At 43.5% G+C, this 21969-nt stretch overlaps 1 protein-coding gene across 3 annotated transcripts in view; it reads left to right on the forward strand.

Moving 5' to 3' along the window:
- The window catches only part of TATDN2 (TatD DNase domain containing 2), a 40104-nt gene that overhangs the window by 9308 nt on the left and 8827 nt on the right, over window positions 1-21969 (forward strand). For 2 of the 3 annotated variants that reach the window (XR_004265891.1, XM_032270651.1), the window contains exons 3-4: window positions 2123-2653; window positions 18651-19535. Coding sequence is in view for 2 of the 3 variants with exons in the window: in XM_032270651.1 (XP_032126542.1) it covers window positions 2123-2653; window positions 18651-19535 (1416 nt within the window). In the remaining variant the exon portion in view is untranslated. The remainder of the gene's footprint in view (window positions 1-2122; window positions 2654-18650; window positions 19536-21969) is intronic. The other variant, XM_032270652.1, reaches the window with a different exon arrangement.

Genomic DNA, 21969 nt, shown 5'->3' on the forward strand with positions numbered 1-21969 from the left:
TGCCCAGGCTGGAGTGCAATGGTGCGATCTTGGCTCACCGCAACCTCCACCTCCTGGGTTCAAGCAATTCTCCTGCCTCAGCCTCCCAAATAGCTGAGACTACAGGCACATGCCACCATGCCTGGCTAATTTTGTAATGTCAGTAGAGATGGGGTTTCACCATGTTGCCCAGGCTGGTCTCGAACACCTGACGTCAGGTGACCCACCCACCTCAGCCTCCCAAAGCGCTGAGATTACAGGCGTGAGCCACTGCACCCAGCCAACAAGTATATATTTCTAAAGGTTTATGATTCTTTTAAGTTCTATTTTTCTTTGGTCCTTGACTCTGGATGATTTTTTTTTTTTTTAATATATATTCTCTTTGGAAAAAAAATTTCAAATGGATACAAGAAGCTTATGATATAGGAGCCTAAGCCTCTTTTTTTTTTTTTTTTTTTTTGGAGACGAAATTTCGTCCTTGTTGCCCAGGCTGGAGTGCAAGTGGCGTGATCCCAACTCACTGAAACCTCCACCTCCCAGGTTCAAGTGATTCTTCTGGCTCAGCCTACCGAGTAGCTGGGACTACAGGCATGTGCCACCACCCCTGGCTAATTTTTGTATTTTTAGTAGATGGGGTTTTGCCGTGTTGGCCAGGCTGGTCTTGAACTCTTGACCTCAGGTGGATCTACCTGCCTTGTCGTCCCAAAGTGCTGGGATTACAGGCGTGAGCCACTGCGCCCAGTAGAGCTTAACCTTCTTTCCACTTCCCTGCATTCCCTAGAGATCTATTATAAACAGTTTAGCTTTTTAGACTTTGTTTGCAAATATATACATATAAAACATCTTTTTTTTTTTTAAGACAGGGCCTCACTCTGTCGCTCAGGCTGCAGTGCAGTGGCACCACCATGGCTCGCTGCAACGTCTGCCTCCCAGGTTCAAGCAATTCTTGTGCCTCAGCCTCCTGTGTAGCTGGAATCACAGGCACATGCCATCATGGCTCAGCTACTTTTTTTATTTTTAGTAGAGACGTGGTTTTTCCATGTTGCCCTAGCTGGTCTTGAACTCCTGAGCCCAAGTGATCCTCCTGCCTCGGCTTCTTAAAGTGTTGGAATTACAGGCGTGAGCCACTGCGCTGGCATGTTGTTATAGAAATGGGGTTTGCCATGTTGGCCAGGCTCTTCTTGAACTCCCAGTTCAAACAATCCACCTGCCTTGGCTTCCCAAAGTGCTGGATTACAGGTGTGAGCCACTGTGCCTCATCTGTAATTAGGAGTTTAATAGAAATGATTTAGGAGTGTAAATGGAATAATGGTTCACTGCTTATGGAATGGCCCTACATTTGTGGTGTTTACACACCCGGCTGGGATTAGATTGGATTGGAATATCACAGCAAAATAGTCTTGCAAACAAAAAATCTAGCTTTTTTTGGGTAAGGTCTTCTTAAAAATTTATTAAAAAAAAAAAAAAAAAGTCTAGCTTTTTCTGGGTGGAGTCCTGGAGTGAGTGGGTGCAAAACGGGGCTGAGGCATCACTTCAGTCTCAGACGCAGTTCCTAATTGGGAGCAGTCTATCTTGATTGATCCTGGTGCAGTCGCTGAGAAACCGAGGCATTTTCCAAGATGAAGATGATTATTTGAGGGGAAGAGTTTGCAGAGAACCTTCAGGAGGCTTGCGTATTGTGGGAAGAACTGTGCACTCAGGACTGGGGGATTGGAGTTCCTGGGGCTAGCCCTTTCCTTCACTGGGTCCTCAGGTTTCCTTTACCCTTAGATATGGGATTGGGTTAACTGGTTTCTATGGCCCCTTCCATTGGGAAGAGCTTAAGCTGCTGTTTTGCCTGAGGTGTAGTTCCTGCCTTCCTGGAGCTTGTAGTCTGGTTTAATGAGAGTATTCATTTCAGCTCCTTCCCTCCCCCTGCAGTGAGAGGGTATCATCTGATGAGCATGAGAAGGTGAATGCTAAGAAATGGCAGCAATCAGTCCCTCTTACAGTGTCACTTCTCTACCACCTGGAGAGAACCTTTGCCTTAGCCACAATCACTTTCCCTTTGACTGGTAGAGCCACCACTGATTTATAGTTTGCCAAATGCTTTATATATGAAAGTGCCCTTTGAACAGCCCTTTCAATTTTTTTTTTTTTCCAGGTTGATTCCAAAGATAGTTCTCATAATTCCACAAACTCTGAATTTGCAGCTGAAGCTGAGGGTCAGAGTGATATGATTGAGGAACCCAACAAGGTCCAGAAAAGGAAGAGGGATAGACTTCGAGACCAGGGCTCCACAATGATCTACTTAAAGGCTATCCAGGGCATCTTGGGGAAATCGATGCCAAAAAGGAAGGGAGAGGCTGCCACTAGGGCAAAACTAAGCACAGCAGAGCATCCCAGCCGTGGAGAAGGACCAGCAAGGAGTGAAGGAACAGCCAAGACTGCAGAAGGAGCAGCCAGGAATGTCACAGTCACTGCGGCTCAGGAGAAAGAGTCAACTCCAGAGGTCAGCATGAAGGAGGACAAGACCATCCCAGAGAGGAGCAGTTTCTATGACAGGAGGATAGTTATAGACCCTCAGGAGAAACCCAGTGAGGAGTCCCTTGGGGACCGAAGGACAGTCGTTGACAAATGCTCTCCACCCCTAGAGTTCTTGGATGACTCTAACTCTCATTTAGAAAATCAACAGGTAAGTCAAGCTTGTGCCAGGCTTTTGACTTTTTAGTTCTCTTGATGAAATGTGTTCCATCTTTCTAGTTTGATCCTAAATGTTAAGAATTAAAACAGTACTTTACTTAACTAGGCTTCCAGGAAACAAATGGATGGTTTTCTTCTAACATACTTTTCAGATTTTCAGAGTTATTAATAAACCTAAACTGAGTTTTTTTTTTTTTTTTTTTTTTTTTAAAAGGATTTATATGTTAGGATATGGGTTTGGCCGCTGTGTAAAAGGCCAAAATAACAGTGGCTTAAACAAAATAGTTTGGCTTAAGAAGGATGGCTCCATCATGTCAGAGATACTGGTGCCTTTTGTCTTGATGCTCTGCCACTCCTCAACACAGTAGCCATCTCTTGGTGTGAAATGGGTACTCTGTTAGGACTCAGGGTTTGTTATGTGGTCATTCTGGCCAGTGGGAAGGGGAGAAGAGGAAAGTGCATTCCTCCCCTCTTAAGAGCTTGGCTCAGGAGCTGCACATGTCGTATCTGCTGTTGACAAGAGTCTGGAAACCTGGCTGACACCTAGCTGCAAGGAAGTCTGGAAAATCAGTCTTCATCTAGGCAGACTTATACCTGGATAATCAGAGAAGAAGGGAAGGATGTCATTGGAGGGAAACTAGTTTTTAATACAGCTTATAATTGAGGGGAAGCATCAATTTTTTTTTTTTTTTTTTTTGAGATGGAGTCTCACTCTATTTCTCAGGCTTGAGTGCAGTGGCACGATCTTGGCTCATTGCAACCTCCGCCTCCTGGGTTCAAGTGATTCTCCTGCCTCAGTCTCCTGAGTAGCTGGGACTACAGGTGCGTGCCACCACGCCCAGCTAATTTTTGTACTTTTAGTAGAGATGGGGTTTTACCATGTTGGTCAGGCTGGTCTTAAACACCTGATCTTGTGATCTGCTCACCTTGGCCTCCCAAAGTGCTGGGATTACAGGCAGGAGCCATTGTGTCCTGCCACATTCCTCCATCTTACTTATCTCCACCCATCCTTTACTACAGCTCTTCAGGCAGCTTCTCCTGGGTTCAAGCAATTCTCCTGTCTCAGCCTCCTGAGTAGCTGGGATTACAGGCGTCTGCCACTATGCCTGGCTAATTTTTGGTATTTTTGGTCAATACGAGGTTTGACCATGTTGGCCTGGCTGGTCTTGAACCCCTGACCTGAGGTGATCCACCTGCCTCAGCCTACCAAAGTGCTCAGATTATAGGCGTGAGCCACCAAGCCTGGCCTCTTCTGGTTTTCTTGATGTCTGAAGTTATCTGATTTCTGAACCTTCAGCTCTGAAATTTCATGGTGGTAGTGTCCACTTTGCTTAGCATGGGACATTCCCTTTCCATGTACTTTAGCTGTGGGAAAAGCTCACGAATTATTATACTTTCCTGAGGTTTTCTTTCCATATTTTTCTTCTTTTTCTAGCTTCTGTTTTTTGGATGTTGCATTTTCAGGGCTGGTTCTCTAATTTTATTGCCTTTCTCCCTTGTTTCTAGCCAATTTCTTGCCTTACTTTGTAGGAGATTTCCTTTTCTTTATCTTCCAACTCAGCTGTTTATTTAGGTTTACTTTTCTGCTGTCATGCTTTTTTTTTTTTTTTTTGAGATGGAGGAGTCTCGCTTTCTCTCCCAGGCTGGAGTGCAGTGGTGCAATCTTGGCTCGCTGCAACCTCTGCCCGCCAGATTCAAGCATTCTCCTGCCTCAGCCTCCCGAGTAGCTGGGCTTACAGGTACACGCCACCATGCCTGGCTAATTTTTTGTATTTTTAGTAGAGTCAGGGTTTCACCATCTTGGCCAGGTTGGTCTTGAACTCTTGACCTCATGATCCACTCGCCTCAGCCTCCTACAGTGCTGGGATTACAGGCATGAGCCACCGCACCCGGCCCTACTGTCAGGCTTTTATTATCCAAGAGCTCTTTTGTTTTTTAATAGCATCTCTGTACTTGTTTCATCTTCTGTCATCTCTTTTAGAGAATTCATGGTAGTTTTTTAGCTTGGTTTTAGTTTTCTTGAAGTTGCTTCTATTTCTTTTGATCTTTTCTGTGTTACAGGCTGTCTTCACATCTCTAGTAATCTTTGGTTGTCTGTTTGTGATCAAGAATGGGAGGATTAAAAAGCTATTTGGAAGCTCTGAGTGCAAAGACTTTGATTTTTTTTTTTTTTTTGAGACAAAGTTTCATTCTTGTTGCCCAGGCTGGAGTGCAATGGCGTGTGGGCTAACCTCAACCTCTGCCTCCCGGGTTCATGCGATTCTCCTGCCTCAGCCTCCCAAGTACCTGCAATTACAGGCATGCACCACCACACGTAGCTGATTTTGTATTTATTTTTAGTAGAGATGGGGTTTTTCCATGTTGGTCAGGCTGGTCTTGAACTTCCAACCTGAGGTGATCTGCCCGCTTCAGCCTCTCAAAGTGCTGGGATTACAGGTGTAAGCCACCGTGCTTGACATCGCTGCTTTTAGGAAAGCCTCGAGACTGGTCACATTGCCCAGAGGAGCGTTTCCTAGTCTGCTTAGGAGGAAAGTTATCTGGGAGCTGGCTGGGGAAAGGGGAGGCTGGGGGATCTCAGCAGTCACTTAATCTTTCTCTTTTTGGTGCACACCATTTCCCTCCACTGAGCTGACCAGGCCGTATTCTAGAGATCCTTTTGTTTTACTGTCTTCAAACAACTCACCTTCTCTGAGTATGGGAAGGGAATCTGGGATTTAACTCATTGGAAACCAGATTTTACCCAGTTGTCCTCATTTTAATGTTTTGTAACTCCAGTTCTCAAGGGGCCCAGCACCACAGTGCCTGCTCTGTTCTGAGCTTTCCTGGTGCCTGGCTTAGGTGTCAGCCTTCTCTTGGTCTGCCAGTGAGGTGTTGTTCGGCCATCTGCTTTCCAGCCTCCAAGGCGTGATTGCTATAGTCTCTTGTTCTTTCTCTTCTGATGTTTTTGTTGTTTAGAGGGGTTTTATTTGTTGTTTGTTTGGTTTTTATGTTCTTTAGTTTTAGTGAGGTTTCAGGAAAGAGTCAAATAAGATGAATTTGTTCAGTTCATCCTTAGCCTTGAAAAGTTCTGGGAAATTTTCTTGGTTATTTGATTTCTTCTCTATTTTGTGCTTTGTCTCTTGGATGGAAATTTTAATTTTCTTTTCTTTCCAATGTATCCTTTTTAAAAAATTTTTTCTAGATGGTTTCTTCAACTTTGTCTTCTAACATTTATTTATTTTTTTGGGGTCTTTTTTTCCCCCTTTTTTCTGTGTGTGTGTGTGTGTTTTTAAATATCTGCTAAATTTTTTTCTTTTTGAGATGGAGTCTTACTCTGTGACCCAGGCTGGAATGCAGTGGTACCACCTTGGCCCACTGCAACCTCCAACTCCTGGGTTCAAGTGATTCTCCTGTTTTAGCCTCCTGAGTAGCTGGGATTACAGGCATGCGCCACCATACTCAGCTAATTTTTGTATTTTTAGTAGAGATGGGGTTTCACCATGTTGGCCAGGCTGGTCTTGAACTCCTGACCTCAGGTGATCCGCCTCCTTGAGCCTCCCAAATTGCTTGGATTACAGGTGTGAGCCACCATGCGCAGCCTAAGATTTTTTTTTCTTGTTTTCTTTTTTTGATAAAAGAATTCAGAAGGACCAGCTTAAGAATTTTAGTTTGTAAAAGTTTTTGTCACTCAGGTTGGAGTGTAGTGGCATGATCATAGCTCATTGTAGCTTTATTTTTCTGTGGTCCTCTTGGTTTAACTTTTCCAAGCATCAGGCTTTGTCTTTTGCTGGGCCATCTGTACAGGGTGGGAGCAGGGACCTGCATATCTTGACAGACTTCAACTCCTATTTTCATCTCCAGCTTCACTCTAATTCTGAGGTCTGGCATCTCCAATTCCTGAGTCTTTCTGGGGTCCTGTAGTCTGGTTCCAGGTTTTTCTCACTGAAGGCTTAGGTTTTGGCCATGTGATCTGCTTGGGCGATAATCAGTAACCCATCTGCTTTCTAGCATTCAATGTCCCCTGCCCTGTTATTCCTGAATAACATCCAATTTTTACTTAATTTGCTTTGCTGTTCATTTTGTGTGCTTTCTCCTTGTAGGTTTATACCTTTTCAAATATATTTCCTGTAATTTTAGAAGTGTTTTTGGGAGGGAAGGACAAAAACTCTATGTGCTATGTACACAATTGAAAATTCCCATATAAAGTAGGTTTGTGAGTTATTTTCCTACCAAATATGCAGTGGGTGTGTTTTCTGTCTAATGTAGATCATCTTATTTGGCTGCCTTGAATTCCTGTGTATAGATGAATTTTCTAAAGTTATACTCAAACTTCCCCTTCATGAGACTGGTGACATTTAGATTTTCTCTTAATCTGTTTGGAGGCAGCACAGTATGGTAGGTGAGCATGTGAGTGTTGGGATCAGACCATTTGGGTTTAAATCCTGGCCCTGCCACTCGAATTAGGATCTTGAGAAAGTCAGCCTCCTTGAGCCCCAGTTTTTTCCTGTGTGTAAAATGGGCCAGTTGTTCAAATGTTATCACTCGTAAAAAGCTAATAAAGGGCCAGCAAACTTTTCTGTAAAGGGCCAGATGCATTTTGGGTTTACAGCTCCTGTTGCAACTATTCAACTCTGCATGAAAATGGCCATAGACGACATATAAGTGAATGGGTCTGACTGTATTCCAATAAAACTATTTACACCAATAGGCCGTGTATTGGATGCTTGTGGGCTACAGCATACAGAACCCTGAATTAATACATGATTATTCTTTGCTTAATGCCCAGTAGTAGGCGCTCAATAATTTCACTTTAAATTTTACCATACAGGCTTAAACCTAAGGCAGTCTTTTTTTTTTTTTTTTTTTTTTTTTTGAGCTAGAGTCTTGCTCTATCACCCAGGCTAGAGGGTAGTGGCTCACTGCAACTTCTGCCTCCCAGTTTCAAGTGATTCTCGTATCTCGGCCTCCTGAGCAGCTGGGGTTACAGGCATGCACAACCACGTTTGGATAATTTTTTGTATTTATAGTAGAGGTGGGGTTTTGCCATGTTGCCCAGACTGGTCCAGAACTCTTCAGCTCAGGTGATATGCCTGCTTCGACCCCCCAAAGTGCTGGGATTACAGATGTGAGCCACCGCGCCCCGCCAAGGCAGTCTTGAATATAGGCAATCTCCTATTTCTTCTGACGAAAAAAATCTAAAAACATTTTCATAGCCAACCCGACTCTAAAAACCTTTCAAGGATTAAATGACATAATTATTATATCTGTTTATGGTATGTTTCTAGTTACATGTGCATTTTTGAGACTGTTTTGTTCCTTACTTTGCCACTTTCCTGTCCAGTCAGTGATTAAATTTCCCTGTTTCATGATTGTTTTGGTTCATTTGAAACAGGATCCAAATGAGAACTGTGTGGCAATTTTTAAATGTGTCAAATCTCTTTGTCACTATAGATTCTTCCTTCTCCCCCTCCAAGATGTTATAATTTATTTGTTGTAAAAAATGGGATCGTCTGTCTGGTTTTTGCTGATGAGAGTATAGCACTTTTTGAATCTGTATATATTGTCCTTGGAAATTTTATTACAAGTCGCAAATAGTCATATCACATTGAGGCAGTCTGTTTCCATTTTTCCTTGAGGTGTGTTTTTGGGATTGCCATAATGTAACCATCTCCAGATATTTTTTAAGATTACTTTTTGAGTAAGTGTAGCCCCATGGTTCAAAAATAAAAGGTAATTAGTGAAAAGTACCTTTTAAATTCAGTCCTGTTTTGTCCTTTTCTTCCACCTAGATAACCACTGTTAGAAATTTGAATATTTTTTGGCCGGGCATGGTGCTCATTCCTTTAATCCCAGCACTTTGGGAGGCTGAGGCGGGCGGATCACTAGAGGTCGTCCTGAGTTCAAGACCAGCCTGGCCAACATGGTGAAACTCTGTCTCTACTAAAAATATAAAAGTTAGCTGGTCATGTAGCATGTGCCTATAGTCCCAGCTACTCCGTAGGCCGAAGCAGGAGAATCACTTGAACCTGGAGGCAGATCTTGTAGTGAGCTGAGATTGCGCCACCGCACTCCAGCCTGGGTGACAGAGGGAGACTTCGTCTCAAGAAAAGAAAGGAAATTTGAGTATTTTTCCAGTATTACCTTTAACCATATTGTTTTTTTAAAAGTTATCTTAAAACCCAAAAAGTAATCCTTAAGAGGTTTTTAAAAAATGACATTCAGTGCTTAGAACTGTGAAGGAGTAACCCCAGGAATAATTTATTCATATGAAGTCTGTTACATTTCATCACCTCCCCCTCCCATTTTTTAAGAAAATGGGTTTAGAAGGCCGGGCATGGTGTCTCATGCCTGTAATACCAGTACTTTGGGAGGTGGGTGGATCAACTGAGTTGGGGAGTTTGAGACCAACATGGAGAAACCCCATCTCTACTAAATACACAAAGTTAGCCAGGTGTGGTGGCAGGCGCCTGTAATCCCAGCTACTTGGGAGGCTGAGGCGGGAGAATTGCTTGAATCTGGGAGGCGGAGGTTGCAGTGAGCTGAGATCTCGCCATTTGCACTCCATACTGGGTGACAAGAGCGAAACTCCGTCTCAAAAAAAGAAAATGAGTTTAGGGAACCTCTATAAGCATCTTAAATTAGCTTTGTTGAGCTCTGTTTGGAGTCGTCTTCCTCAAACCAAAGAATACACCTTGTAATACAACGGGCTTTGTAACTATTTGGATATAAAGTGGTACCTTTTCTGAGGAATCATTTTTTGGGGAAAACCTTACCTTATATTTGAGCTTTTGGGGATTTTAATCAGATTAACTTTTGTGTTGTTGAAAACAGTGGTAAAACACATCTTGAAGAGCTAAATTGCAAAGATGCTAATGTGTTACCATATATGATAAACACTTTAACTTTCAGATGCACTTATACAAAAGTAGACATACTTGTAATTCCAGTATGTCTCAGGACATACTCAGAAAATTCAGCAGGGGGGACAAAACCTTGTCAAGCTTAGGCAAGACTGCAATTTTTAATTGTCTGGGTTGATGGAAATTTTCTGTTATAAGCAAGATAGTTTGTGAGGGGTTGTTCTCCCTTACTGATAAATTTTTAAAGGTTTTAGGGGAAATTGTAAACATTCAAATTAAACAATAGTATATTGAATCACCAGGTGCCCATCACCCAGCTTCAGGAGTTGAGATTAAATTTAAAATGTGCTACATTTAAATTAGCTTGCATTTTAGGAAAGATTCTTGTTTGAATATTTCTGCCATTTGAGGAGTAGCTGCAAGAAGTCTAAGACAGGAAAGTGTAAAATGGGAAATGGGTAATTCATTTAACTTGTGTTTTTTTTTTTGTTTTTTTTTTTTTTGAGACGGAGTTTCACTCATGTTACCCAGGCTGGAGTGCAACGGCACGATCTCGGCTCACCGCAACCTCCGCCTCCTGGGTTCAGGCAATTCTCCTGCCTCAGCCTCCTGAGTAGCTGGGATTACAGGCACGCACCACCATGCCCAGCTAATTTTTTGTATTTTTAGTAGAGACGGGGTTTCACCATGTTGACCAGGATGATCTCGATCTCTTCACCTTGTGATGCACCCGCCTCGGCCTCCCAAAGTGCTGGGATTACAGGCTTGAGCCACCGCTCCCAGCCCTAACTTGTGTTATTAATACTTGTTTCCTGTTATAGATAAGGGCATGAAATATTAGTACAGGCAACATAAATAGTTTTGTTCCATTTTAATCAGATAATTTATCTAGAATGCTCTTTCATTGTGAATTTTTTTTATGTGAATTACATGTACTCATAAAAACATTAAGAGAACTTTGTAAGGCTTCTTGCTGAAGCCTTCTGGCATTGGCAGGTATAGAATTGAAATTGATCTGCTTACTGTATTTCTTGAACCTGGTCTGCATCACAGTTACAGGGAGAATTAAATACAGACTCCTTGGCCCCACCCTAGATCTATTGAATCACAGTATCTCAGGGTGGAATGGGCCTTAAAAATATGTTTTTAAAATGCTCCCTAGTTGATGGAGATGTGAATCTAAGTTCAGGCACCATTTATTCTACAAATTAATTCAGTAAATATTCATGAGCACTTATTATCTGTCAGGCACTGTTATAGGTGTTTGGGAGACATCAGTGAAGAAAAATAAAAATTCCTGACCTTGTGGAGCTTACCTTTTCTAGCAGGACTAAATCTATTTAGTGCAAGGAATGGTTGTTTCAGTTACTGTTGCTAGTTAGTAGCTTAAAATAACTTTTAGTTTGCTCTCAGTTTTGTGGGTCAGGATTTCAGAAAGGTCTACACTGGGCAGGTCTTGCTTGAGGAGCCCCATGTGGTTCCTTTCAGATATTGGCCAGGGGCTGTCATCATCCGAGAGTGTGGCTGGGCTGGACATCGGAGATGCTCACTTACATGGTGGACAGATGCTGGCTGTCAGCTGGGAGGTCAGCCACGTTGTATACTGGCACACCTACACGTGGCTGCTCTGTCATTTGGGTAGTTGGACTTCTTACATGGTGTTTGGCTTGCTCCAGAGTAAGCACGCGGAGTGAACCAGATGGAAGTTACAAAGTCCCTTCTGACCTGGCTTTGGAAGCTACACGGTTTCAGTTCTGGTGCATTCTGTTGGCTATAAGTAAGTCTCTAGGTAGGTCCATATTAAGTGGAGGGGTCACAGACCCTACTCTCTCTTTTTTTTTATTTTTATTTTTATTATACTTTTAAGTTCTGGGGTACATGTGCAGATGGTGCAGGATTGTTGCATAGGTATACACATGCATGCCACGGTGGTTTGCTGCATCCATCCGCAACCCCTGCCCCGTCACCTACATTAGGTATTTCTCCTAATGTTACCCCCCCATCCCCCCACCCCCTGCTATCCTTTCCCTGGCCCCCCACCCCTCAACAGGCCCCAGTGTATGATATTCCCCTCCCTGTGTCCATGTGTTCTCATTGTTCAACACGCACTTACGAGTGAGAACATGCGGTGTTTGGTTTTCTTTTCTTGTGTCGGTTTGCTGAGAATGATGGTTTCCAGCTTCATCTATGTCCCTGCAAAGGACATGAACTCTTCCTTTTTATGGCTGCATCATATTCCATGGTGTATATGTGCCACATTTTCTTTATCCAGTCTGTCATTGATGGACATTTGGGTTGGTTCCAAGTCTTTGCCATTATAAACAATGCTGCAGTGAACATATGTGTGCATGTGTCTTTATAACAGAACGATTTATAATCCTTTGGGTATATACCCAGCAATGGGATTGCTGGGTCAAATGGTATTTCTATTTCTAGATCCTTGAGGAATTGCCACACTGTCTTCCACAATGGTTGAACTAATTTATACTCCCACCAACAGTGTAAAAGTGTTCCTATTTCTCCACATCCTCTCCAGCATCTGTTGTCTCCAGATTTTTTAATGGTTGCCATTCTAACTGGTGTGAAATGGTATCTCAATGTGGTTTTGATTTGCATTTCTCTAATGCAATGATGATGAGCATTTTTTCATATGTCTGTTGGCTGCATAAATGTCTTCTTTTGAAAAGTGTCTGTTCATATCCTTCACCTGCTTTTTTTTTCCTTGTAGATTTTAGTTCTATGTAGATTCGGGATATTAGCCCTTTGTCAGATGAGTAGCTTGCAAAAATTTTTTCCCATTCTGTTGGTTACCAGTACTTGCTAATGATTGTTCCTTTTGCTGTACAGAAGCTCTTAAGTTTAGTTAGATCCCATTTGTCTATTTTGGCTTTTGTTGCCATTGCTTTTGGTGTTTTAATCATTAAGTCCTTGCCTATGCCTGTGTCCTGAATGGAAATGTCTAGGTTTTCTTCTAGGGTTTTTATGGTGTTAGGTCTTATGTTTAAATCTTTAATCCATCTGGAGTTAATTTTGGTATAAGGTGTAAGGAAGGGGTCCAGTTTCAGCTTTCTGCCATATGGCTAGCCAGTTTTCCCAACACCATTTATTAAACAGGGAATCCTTTCTCCCTTGCTTGTTTTTGTCAGGTTTGTCAAAGATTGGATGGTTGTAGATGTGTGGTGTTACTTCTGAGGACTCTGTTCTGTTCCATAGGTCTATATTTCTGTTTTGGTACTGGTACCATGCTGTTTTGATTACTGTAGCCTTGTAGTGTAGTTTGAAGTCAGGTAGTGTGATGCCTGCTGCTTTGTTCTTTTTGCTTAGGATTGTCTTGGCTATGCAGACTCTTTTTTGGTTCTGTATGAAGTTTAAGGTGGTTTTTTCCAGTTCTGTGAAGGTCAATGGCAGCTTGATGGTGATCGCATTGAATCTATAAATTACTCCTCTCTTATTTCCTTGAGCAGTGATTTGTAGTTCTGCTTGAAGAGGTCCTTCACATTCCTTGTTAGTTGTATTCCTAGGTATTTTATTCTTTTTGTAGCAATTATGAATGGGAGTTCGCTCATAATTTGGCTCTCTGTTATTGGTGTATAGGAATGCTTGTGGTTTCTGCACATTGATTTTGTATCCTGAGACTTTGCTGAATTTGCTTATGATGATAAGGAGATTTTGGGCTGAGACGATGGGGTCTTCTAAATATACAATTATGTCATCTGTAAATAGAGACAATTTGGCTTCCTCTTTTCCTAATCGAATCCCCTTTATTTCTTTTTCTTGCCTAATTGCTGTGACTAGAACTTCCATTACTATGTTGAATAGGAGTGGTGAGAGAGGGCACCCTTGTCTAGTGCCAGTTTTCAAAGGGAATGCTTCCAGTTTTTGTCCATTCAGTATGATATTGGCTGTGAGTTTGTCATAAATGGATTTTATTATTTTGAGATACGTTCCATTGATACCTAGTTTACTGAGAGTTACCATAAAGGTTGTTGAATTTTGTCGAAGGCCTTCTCTGCATCTATTGAGGTAATCATGTGGTTTTTGTCTTTGGTTCTGTTTATGTGATGGATTACGTTTATAGATTTGCGGATGTTAAACCAGCCTTGCATCCCCGGGATGAAGCCTACTTGATCGTGATGGATAAGCTTTTAGATGTGCTGTTGGATTCGGTTTGCCAGTATTTTATTGAAGATTTTCGCAACAATGTTCATCATGGATATTGGCCTGAAATTTTCTTTTTTAGTTGTGTCTCTGCCAGGTTTTGGTATCAGGGTGATGTTGGTCTCATAAAATGAGTTAGGGAGGATTCCTCCTTTTTGTATTGTTTGGAATAGTGTCAGAAGGAATGGTACCAGCTCATCATTGTATGTCTGGTAGAATTCAGCTGTGAACCTGTCTGGTCCTGGACTTTTTTTGGTTGTTGTAGGCTATTAATTGCTGCCTCAGCTTCAGACTTTGTTATTGGTCTATTCAGGGATTCAACTTCTTCCTGGTTTAGTCTTGGGAGGGTGTAAGTATCCAGGAATTCATACATTTCTTCTAGATTTACTGGTTTATGTGCATAAAGGTGTTTGTAGTAATCTCTGATGGTTGTTTATATTTCTGTGGAATTGGTGGTGATATCTCCTTTATCATTTTTTTATTGCATCTATTCGATTCTTCTCTCTTTTTTTTATTAGTCTCGCTAGTGGTCTATTTTGTTGATCTTTTCAAAAAAACCGCTCCCGGAGTTATTGATTTTTTGAAGGGTTTTCTGTGTCTTTATCTCTTTCAGTTTTGCTCTGATCTTAGTTATTTCTTGTCTTCTGCTAGCTTTTGAATTTGATCATGCCCCTCTAGTTCTTTTAGTTGTGATGATAGGGTGTTGATTTTAGATCTTTCCTCGCTTCTCATGTGGGCATTTAGTGCTTTAAATTTCCCTCTAGACACTGCTTTAAATGTGTCCCAAAGATTCTGGTGTGTTGTGTCTTCGTTCTCTTTGGTTTTGAAGAACATCTTTATTTCTGCCTTCATTTTATTATTTATCCAGTAGTAATTCAGGATCAGGTTGTTGAGTTTCCATGTAGTTGTGTGGTTTTGAGTGAGTTTCTTAATCCCGAGTTCTAATTTGATTGCACTGTGGTCTGAGAGACTGGTTGTTACAATTTCCATTCTTTTGCATTTGCTGAGGAGTGATTTCCTTTCAATTACGTGGTCAGTTTTAGAGTAAGTGCGATGTGGTTCTGAGAAGAATGTGTATTCTGTGGATTTAGGGTACAGAGTTCTGAAGAAGTCTGTTAGGTCTGTTTGGTCAGGTCCTGGATATCTTTGTTAATTTTCTGTCTTGTTGATCTGTCTAATATTGACAATGGAGTGTTAAATTCTCCCACTATTACTGGGTGGGAGTCTAAGTCTCTCTCCTGTGTTGCGTGCATATGTATTTAGATTAGCTTGCTCTTGTTGCATTGATCCCTTTACCATTATGCGCTTCTTTGTCTCTCTTGATCTTTGTTGGTTTAAAGTCCATTTTATCAGAGACTAGGATTGCAACCCTTGCTTTTTTTTTTGCTTTCCATTTGCTTGGTAAATCTTCCTCCATCCCTTTATTTTGAGTCTTTGTATGTCTTTGCACGTGAGATGGGTCTTCTCAATACAGCACACTGATGGGTTTTGACTCTTTATCCAATTTGCCAGTCTGTGTCTTTTGATTGGGGCATTTAGCCTATTTACATTTAAGGTTAATACTGTTATGTGTGAATTTGATCCTGCCATTTTGATACTAGTTGGTTGTTTTGCCCATTAGTTGATGCAGTTTCTTCATTGTGTTGATGGTCTTTACCATTTGGTATGTTTTTGCAATGGCTGGTACTGGTTGTTCCTCTCCATGTTTAGTGCTATTTTCAGGAGCTCTTGTAAAGCAGGCCTGGTGGTGACGAAATCGCTCAGCAATTGCTTGTCCGTAAAGGATTTTATTTTTCCTTCCCTTACGAAGCTTAGTTTGGCTGGATATGAAATTCTGGGTTGAAAGATATTTTCTTTAAGGATGTTGAATATTGGCCCCAACTCTCTTCTGGTTTCTAGGGTTTCTGCTGAGAGAGCCGCTGTGAGTCTGATGGGCTTCCCTTTGTGGGTACCCAACCTTTCTCTCTGGCTGCCCTTAGCATTTTTTCCTTCATTTTAACCCTGGTGAATCTGATGATTATGTGCCTTGGGGTTGCTCTTCTTGAGGAATGTCTTTGTGGTGGTCTCTGTATTTCCTGGATTTCAATGTTGGCCTGCCTTGCTACATTAGGAAAGTTCTCCTGGATAATATCCTGAAGAGTGTTTTCCAGCCTGGTTTCATTCTCCCCATCACATTCAGGTATACTGATCAAACATAGATTAGGTATTTTCACATAATCCCATATTTCTTGGAGGATTTATTCATTTCTTTTCACTTTTTTCTCTAATCTTGCCTTCTTATTTCATTGAATTGATCTTCAGTCTCTCATATCCTTTCTTCTGCTTGATTGATTTGGCTGTTGAAACTATTGTATGCTTTGCGAAGTTCTTGTGCTGTGTTTTTCAACTCCATCAAGTCACTTATATTCTTCTCTAAGCTGGTTATTCTAGTTAGCATTTCGTCTAACCTTTTTTCAAGGTTCTTAATTTCTTTGCATTGGGTTAGAATATGCTCCTTTAGCTCAGAGAAGCTTGTTATTACCCACCTTCTGACGCCTTCTTCTGTCAGTTCATCAAACTCATTCTCCATCAAGTTTTGTTCCCTTGCTGGTGAGGAGCTTTGATCCCTTGGAGGAGAGGAGGTGAGCTGATTTCTTCCCATCTTTGTGGATTTATCTACCTTTGTAGTTGGTGACTTTCAGATGGGGTCTCTGAGTGGATGTCCTTTCTGTTGATGTTGAAGCTATTTCTTTCTGTTTTTAGTTTTCCTTCTAACAGGCCCCTCTGCTGCAGGACTGCTGGAGGTCCACTCCAGACCCTGCTTGCCTGGGAATCACCCACGGGGGCTGTGGAACAGCAAGGATTGCTGCCTGTTCCTTCCTCTGGTAGCTACGTCCCAGAGGGGTACCTGCCAGATGTCAGCTCTCCTGAATGAGGTGTTTCTTGGATATATGGGGGTCAGGGAGCCACTTGAGGAGGTAATCTGTCCCTTATCAGAGCTCAAGTGCTGTGCTGGGAGCTCCATTGCTCCCTTCAGAGCTGTTGGGCAGGAATGTTTGTCTTCTGAAATGGAACTCACAACCATTCCTTTTCCCAGGTGCTCTGTCCCGGGAAGGTGGGGCTTTATTTATAAGTCCCTGAGGGGCTGCTGCCTTTTTTTCAGAGATGCCCTGCACAGCTAGGAGGGAGTCTAGTCACAAGTCTGCCTGCAGCGCCTTGCTGAGTTGCCGTGGGCTCCACCCAGCTGCTGTGTAAACTTCCTTGCGATTTTGTTTACCAGGCAAAGTTAGAACTGCCTTGGTAATGGCGGTCGCCCATCCCCCCACGGAGCTCGACTGTCCCAGGTCAAGCTCAAACTGCTGTGCTGGCTGTGAAAATCTCAAGCCGGTGGGTTTCAGTTTGCTGGTCTTTGTTGGGGTGGGACCCGCCAAGCCAGATCACTTGGCTCCCTGCCTTCAGCCCCTTTTACTTCAGGGGAATGGGTGGTTCTGTCTCTCAGGCATTCTAGGTGCTGTCTAAAATGGCTGCCCAGTTTTGTGCTGGAAACTCGCAGTGCTGGCTGGAACAGTGGCCCAGTTTTGTGCTGGAAACCGCGGTGTTGGTGGTGTTGGCACTGGTGGGAATTTCCTGGTCTGTGGGCCGTTAAGACCATGGGAAAAGTGCAGTACCTGAGCCTGAGCGCCAGAGTGTCTGAAAAAGTCCCTGATGGCCTCCCTTGGGTGGGAGAGGGAGTCGTCTGGCTCCTTGCACTTCTGGGTGAGGCTACGTCCCACCCTGCCTCGGTTTGCCCTTGGGCTATACCCACTGTCCAACCAGTCCCATTGAAATGAACCTGATACCTCGGTTGGAAACGTGGAGATCACTCGCATTCTGTGTCACTGTTGCTGGGAAGTGTGCTCTAGAGCTGTTCCTATTTGGCTGTCTTGGCAGAAGTCTCCCCCACCCACCCCCCCGCCTTTTTTTTTTTTTTTTTTCTTCTGAGACAGTCTCTCTCAGCCACCCAGGCTGGAGTGCAGTGGTGTGATCTTGGCCCACTGCAACCACAGTCTCCTGGGTTCAAGCAAGTCTCCCTTCTCAGCCTCCCGAGTAGCTGGGATTACAGGCACCTGCCATCATGCCCATCTAATTTTTGTATTTTAGTAGAGACAGGGTTTCACCATGTTGGCCAGGCTGGTCTTGAACTCCTGACCTCAGGTGATCTGCCCGCCTTAGCCTCCCAAAGTGCTGGGATTACAGGCATGAGCCAGTGTGCCTGGCCAGACCCCACTCTCAGCTGGGAGAAGGGTCGAATAATTTGGGAACCCAGTGGCCAGGTGCCATGGCTCATGCCTGTAATTTTAGCACTTTGGGAGACCAAGGCAGGAGGATTGCTTGAGTCTAGGAGTTTGAGACCATCCTGGGCAATATAGGGAGACCCGCTACGTACAAGAAATTAGCCAGGTGTGGTGGTGTGTGCCTGTAGTCCCAGCTACCTGGATGGCTGAGGCAAGAGGATCACTTGAGCCCAGTAGTTAAAGGCTGCAGTGAGCTGAGATCTCACCACTGCATTCCAGCCTGGGCGACAGAGCAAGACCCCGTCTGAAAAAGAATAAAACTGTCACAACTGTTGTAGTTTCACATTTTGAATATATCGAGGACAGTGTTAGGAAAAGCTGGGCACTGCTTTTCTCTAAAATCTCCAATCTGTAGTGTGTTCTAGAGAGCAATTTTTCTCAAGAGGGGTCAGTAAGAAAGAGATACAGGTAGAGCACCGCCTTTAGGAGGGCCTGATGAGGCCACGGTTATAGGCCTTTTCTCTGAACCCAATACAGCTGTTCACAGCAGTAACCTGGCTCAGTTCTGGACATTTCTGGAAATTGTAAGGAAACCAGGTGACAGGGTGAGCTAATGAGCCAGTGCAAAGCTGTCACCATGGCCAGAACAAGCCAGGATTTATGTTCAGCTGATGATAGCCTGGGAGGCCATCTTCACATAGAAAGGCTAACCCACTGTTGTGTGCCTTCTTTTGTGCAGCATAAAGATAGAGAGGTGGTGATGGAGCAACCCTCTTCTGGAAGTGACTGGTCTGATGTTGAGGAGATCTCCACGGTCAGATTCTCTCAGGAGGAACCTGTCTTGCTGAAACCCTCAGCCGTTCCAGAGCCTTCTTCCTTCACCACTGACTACGTCATGTACCCGCCTCATTTGTACAGTAGTCCTTGGTGTGACTACGCCAGCTATTGGACCAGCAGCCCCAAGCCTTCCAGCTACCCCTCCACAGGGAGTGGCATCAACGATGCAGCCCAGGTTGGGAGGAGCAGCTGGAGCCACCTGAGTGATTATTCCCCCAACTCTTCAGGGAGTGCCCAAAACACCTCCAGAGACATGGTGGCCTCAGAGGAAGGCCGGTCCCAGAATTCTCGTTCATTTCGCTTTTCCAGAATCTTAGAAGAAAGAGAGGTGAAGGAGAAAAGAACATTCCAAGAGGAGACGCCACCGCGTCCTTGTGGAGGACATTCATCCAGCTCCCTGCCAAAGAGCCACTGCGAGCCAAGCCTAGAGGAGGGCTTCATTGACACCCATTGTCACTTGGACATGCTCTATTCCAAGTTGTCTTTCCAAGGGACCTTTAAAAAGTTCAGAAAAATTTACAGCAGCTCCTTCCCAAAGGAATTTCAGGGTTGTATCTCTGACTTCTGTGACCCTCGCACCTTGACAGATTGCCTATGGGAGGAGCTATTAAAAGAGGATCTGGTGTGGGGGGCCTTTGGCTGTCACCCTCATTTTGCACGTTACTACAGTGAGAGTCAAGAAAGAAATCTTTTGCAAGCCTTAAGGCACCCCAAGGCTGTAGCATTTGGGGAAATGGGCTTGGATTACTCTTACAAGTGCACCACGCCTGTCCCAGAACAGCACAAGGTAACCAGCCTCTCTTTAGTCTGCTTATAGTTTTAGTTTTTCTTTTAGTTGTTGAAGCCTGACAATAAGGGTTTATCTAATTTTAGAACTAAAGAATTTAGTTAGAATCCCTAAAAATGCAGAGTGCTTGCTCTCATCCAGACTATCTAGATACCATTGGTTAAATGCTTTACAAACTATTTCTTACTGTTTAGCTTTACTATGGAAGTTGGGGGAGAAGTACTTTGTGACTTTTGAGATGTAGTCTTGCTCTGTCACCTAGGCTATATATAGTGCAATGGTGTGATCTTGGCTCACTGCAACCTTTGCCTCCCGGGTTCAAGCGATTCTCCTGCCTCAGCCTCCTGAGGAACTGGGACTACAGGCGCTCGCCACTGTGCCTGGCTAATTTTTGTATTTTTAGTAGAGACGGGATTTCAGCCTCTTGGCCAGGCTGGTCTCGAACTCCTAAACTTGTGATCCGCGTGCCTCAACCTCCCAAAGTGCCGAGATTACAGGCGTGAGCAAACTGCACCAGGCCACTTTGTGACTTTTTGTGGCTAATGATATCGATGTCAAAACATTTGTTTTCTTTCCTTCTCAGGAAGCAACAAGCTTTAGGTTTTCTTAATTTATTTTTTGAGAGGGAGTCTTACTCATTTGTCCAGCCTGGAATGCAGTAGGGCAATCTCAGCTCATTGCAACCTCCGCCTCCCATGTCCAAATATTCTCCTGCCTCAGCCTTTCAAATAGCTGGGATTACAGGCATGTGCCACCACACCCGCCTAATTTTTGTATTTGTAAAGATGGGGTTTCACCATGTTGGCCAGGCTGGTCTCGAACTCTTGACCTCAAGGTGATCTGGCTGCTTCACCCTCCCAAAGTGCTGGGATTACAGGCATGAGCCATTATGCCCAGCCTGGTTTTCTTTCTTTATTTTTTAATGTGTCCATTGCAGAATATTTGAAAAAATATTTAAAAATGCATAATTTCTCATTCAACCAAAGATCATGGCTAATACTCTGTATTTTTTTCTTTCTTTCTTTTTTTTTTTTTTTTTTTTTTTTTTTAAGATGGAGTTTCGCTCTTGTTGCCCAGGCTGGAGTACAATGGTGCAATCTTGGCTCACCATAACTTCTGCCTCCCAGTTTCAAGTGATTTATCCTGCCTCAGCCTCCTGAGTAGCTGGTATTATTATATGCATGCATCACCACACCGAGCTAATTTTGTATTTTTTTTTTTTTTTTTTGAGACGGAGTTTTGCTCTTGTTACCCAGGCTGGAGTGCGATGGCGCAATCTCGGCTCACCGCAACCTCCGCCTCCTGGGTTCAGGCAATTCTCCTGCCTCAGCCTCCTGAGTAGCTAGGATTACAGGCACACGCCTCCATGCCCAGCTAATTTTTTGTATTTTTAGTAAAGACGGGGTTTCACCATGTTGACCAGGATGGTCTTGATCTCTTCACCTTGTGATGCACCCGCCTCGGCCTCCCAAAGTGCTGGGATTATAGGTGTGAGCCACAGAGCCTGGCAAATATATTTTTCCTTTTCTTTTCTTTTTGTTTTTGGTGACAGAGTCTCGCTCTGTTACCCCCGGCTGGAGTACAGTGGTGTGATCTTGGCTTACTGCAGTCTCGGCCTCCTGGGCTCAAATGATTCTCCTACCTCCCCTCCTACCTGGGACTGCAGGTGTGTGGCACCTTGCCTGGCTAATTTTTATATTTTTAGTAGAGGTGGGGTTTCACCATGTTCACTTGACTAGTCTCGAACTCCTGACCTCAACTGATCCCCTTGCCTTGGCTTTTGAAAGTGCTGGGATTACAGGTGTGAGCCACTGTGCCTGGCCTCTGTTAATATTTTCCCTCCAATATTTTTTGAGCACAGTGCTTTGGCAGCGTAAGAGTTCTAGTATTTTAGAATTTTTTTTCCCCAGAGATAATGTCTTTGCTGCTCATGCTGGAATTCAGTGGCACAGTCATAGCTTACTGCAGCCTCAACCTCCAGGGCTCAAATGATCCTCCCACCTCAGCCTCCTAAGTAGCTGGGACTGCAGGTGCACACCACCATGCCTGGCTAATTAAAAAAAAATTTTTTTTTTTTTTTTTTTTGAGTTGGAATCTTGCTAGGCTTGAGGGCAGTGGTGCAATCTCAGCTCACTGCAACCGCCGCTTCCTGGGTTCAAGTGATTTTCCTGGCTCAGCCTTCTGAGTAGATGGGATTACAGGTGCCAGCCACCACACCCAGCTAATTTTTTTTTTTTTTTTTTTTTTAGAGACATAGTGTCCCAGGCTGGAGTGCAATGGCATGATCTTGGCTTACTGCAGCCTCCATTTCCAGCGTTCAGATGATTCTCTTGCTTCAGCCTCCTGAATAGCTGGGATTAGAAATTCCCGCCACCACATCCAGCCAATTTTTTGTATTTACAGGATCACACCTGTAATCCCAGCACTTTGAAAG

This window comes from Sapajus apella, unplaced genomic scaffold (assembly GCF_009761245.1).
Source record: "Sapajus apella isolate SASKATOON/1434 unplaced genomic scaffold, GSC_monkey_1.0 scaffold213, whole genome shotgun sequence".
Taxonomy (NCBI): domain Eukaryota; kingdom Metazoa; phylum Chordata; class Mammalia; order Primates; family Cebidae; genus Sapajus; species Sapajus apella.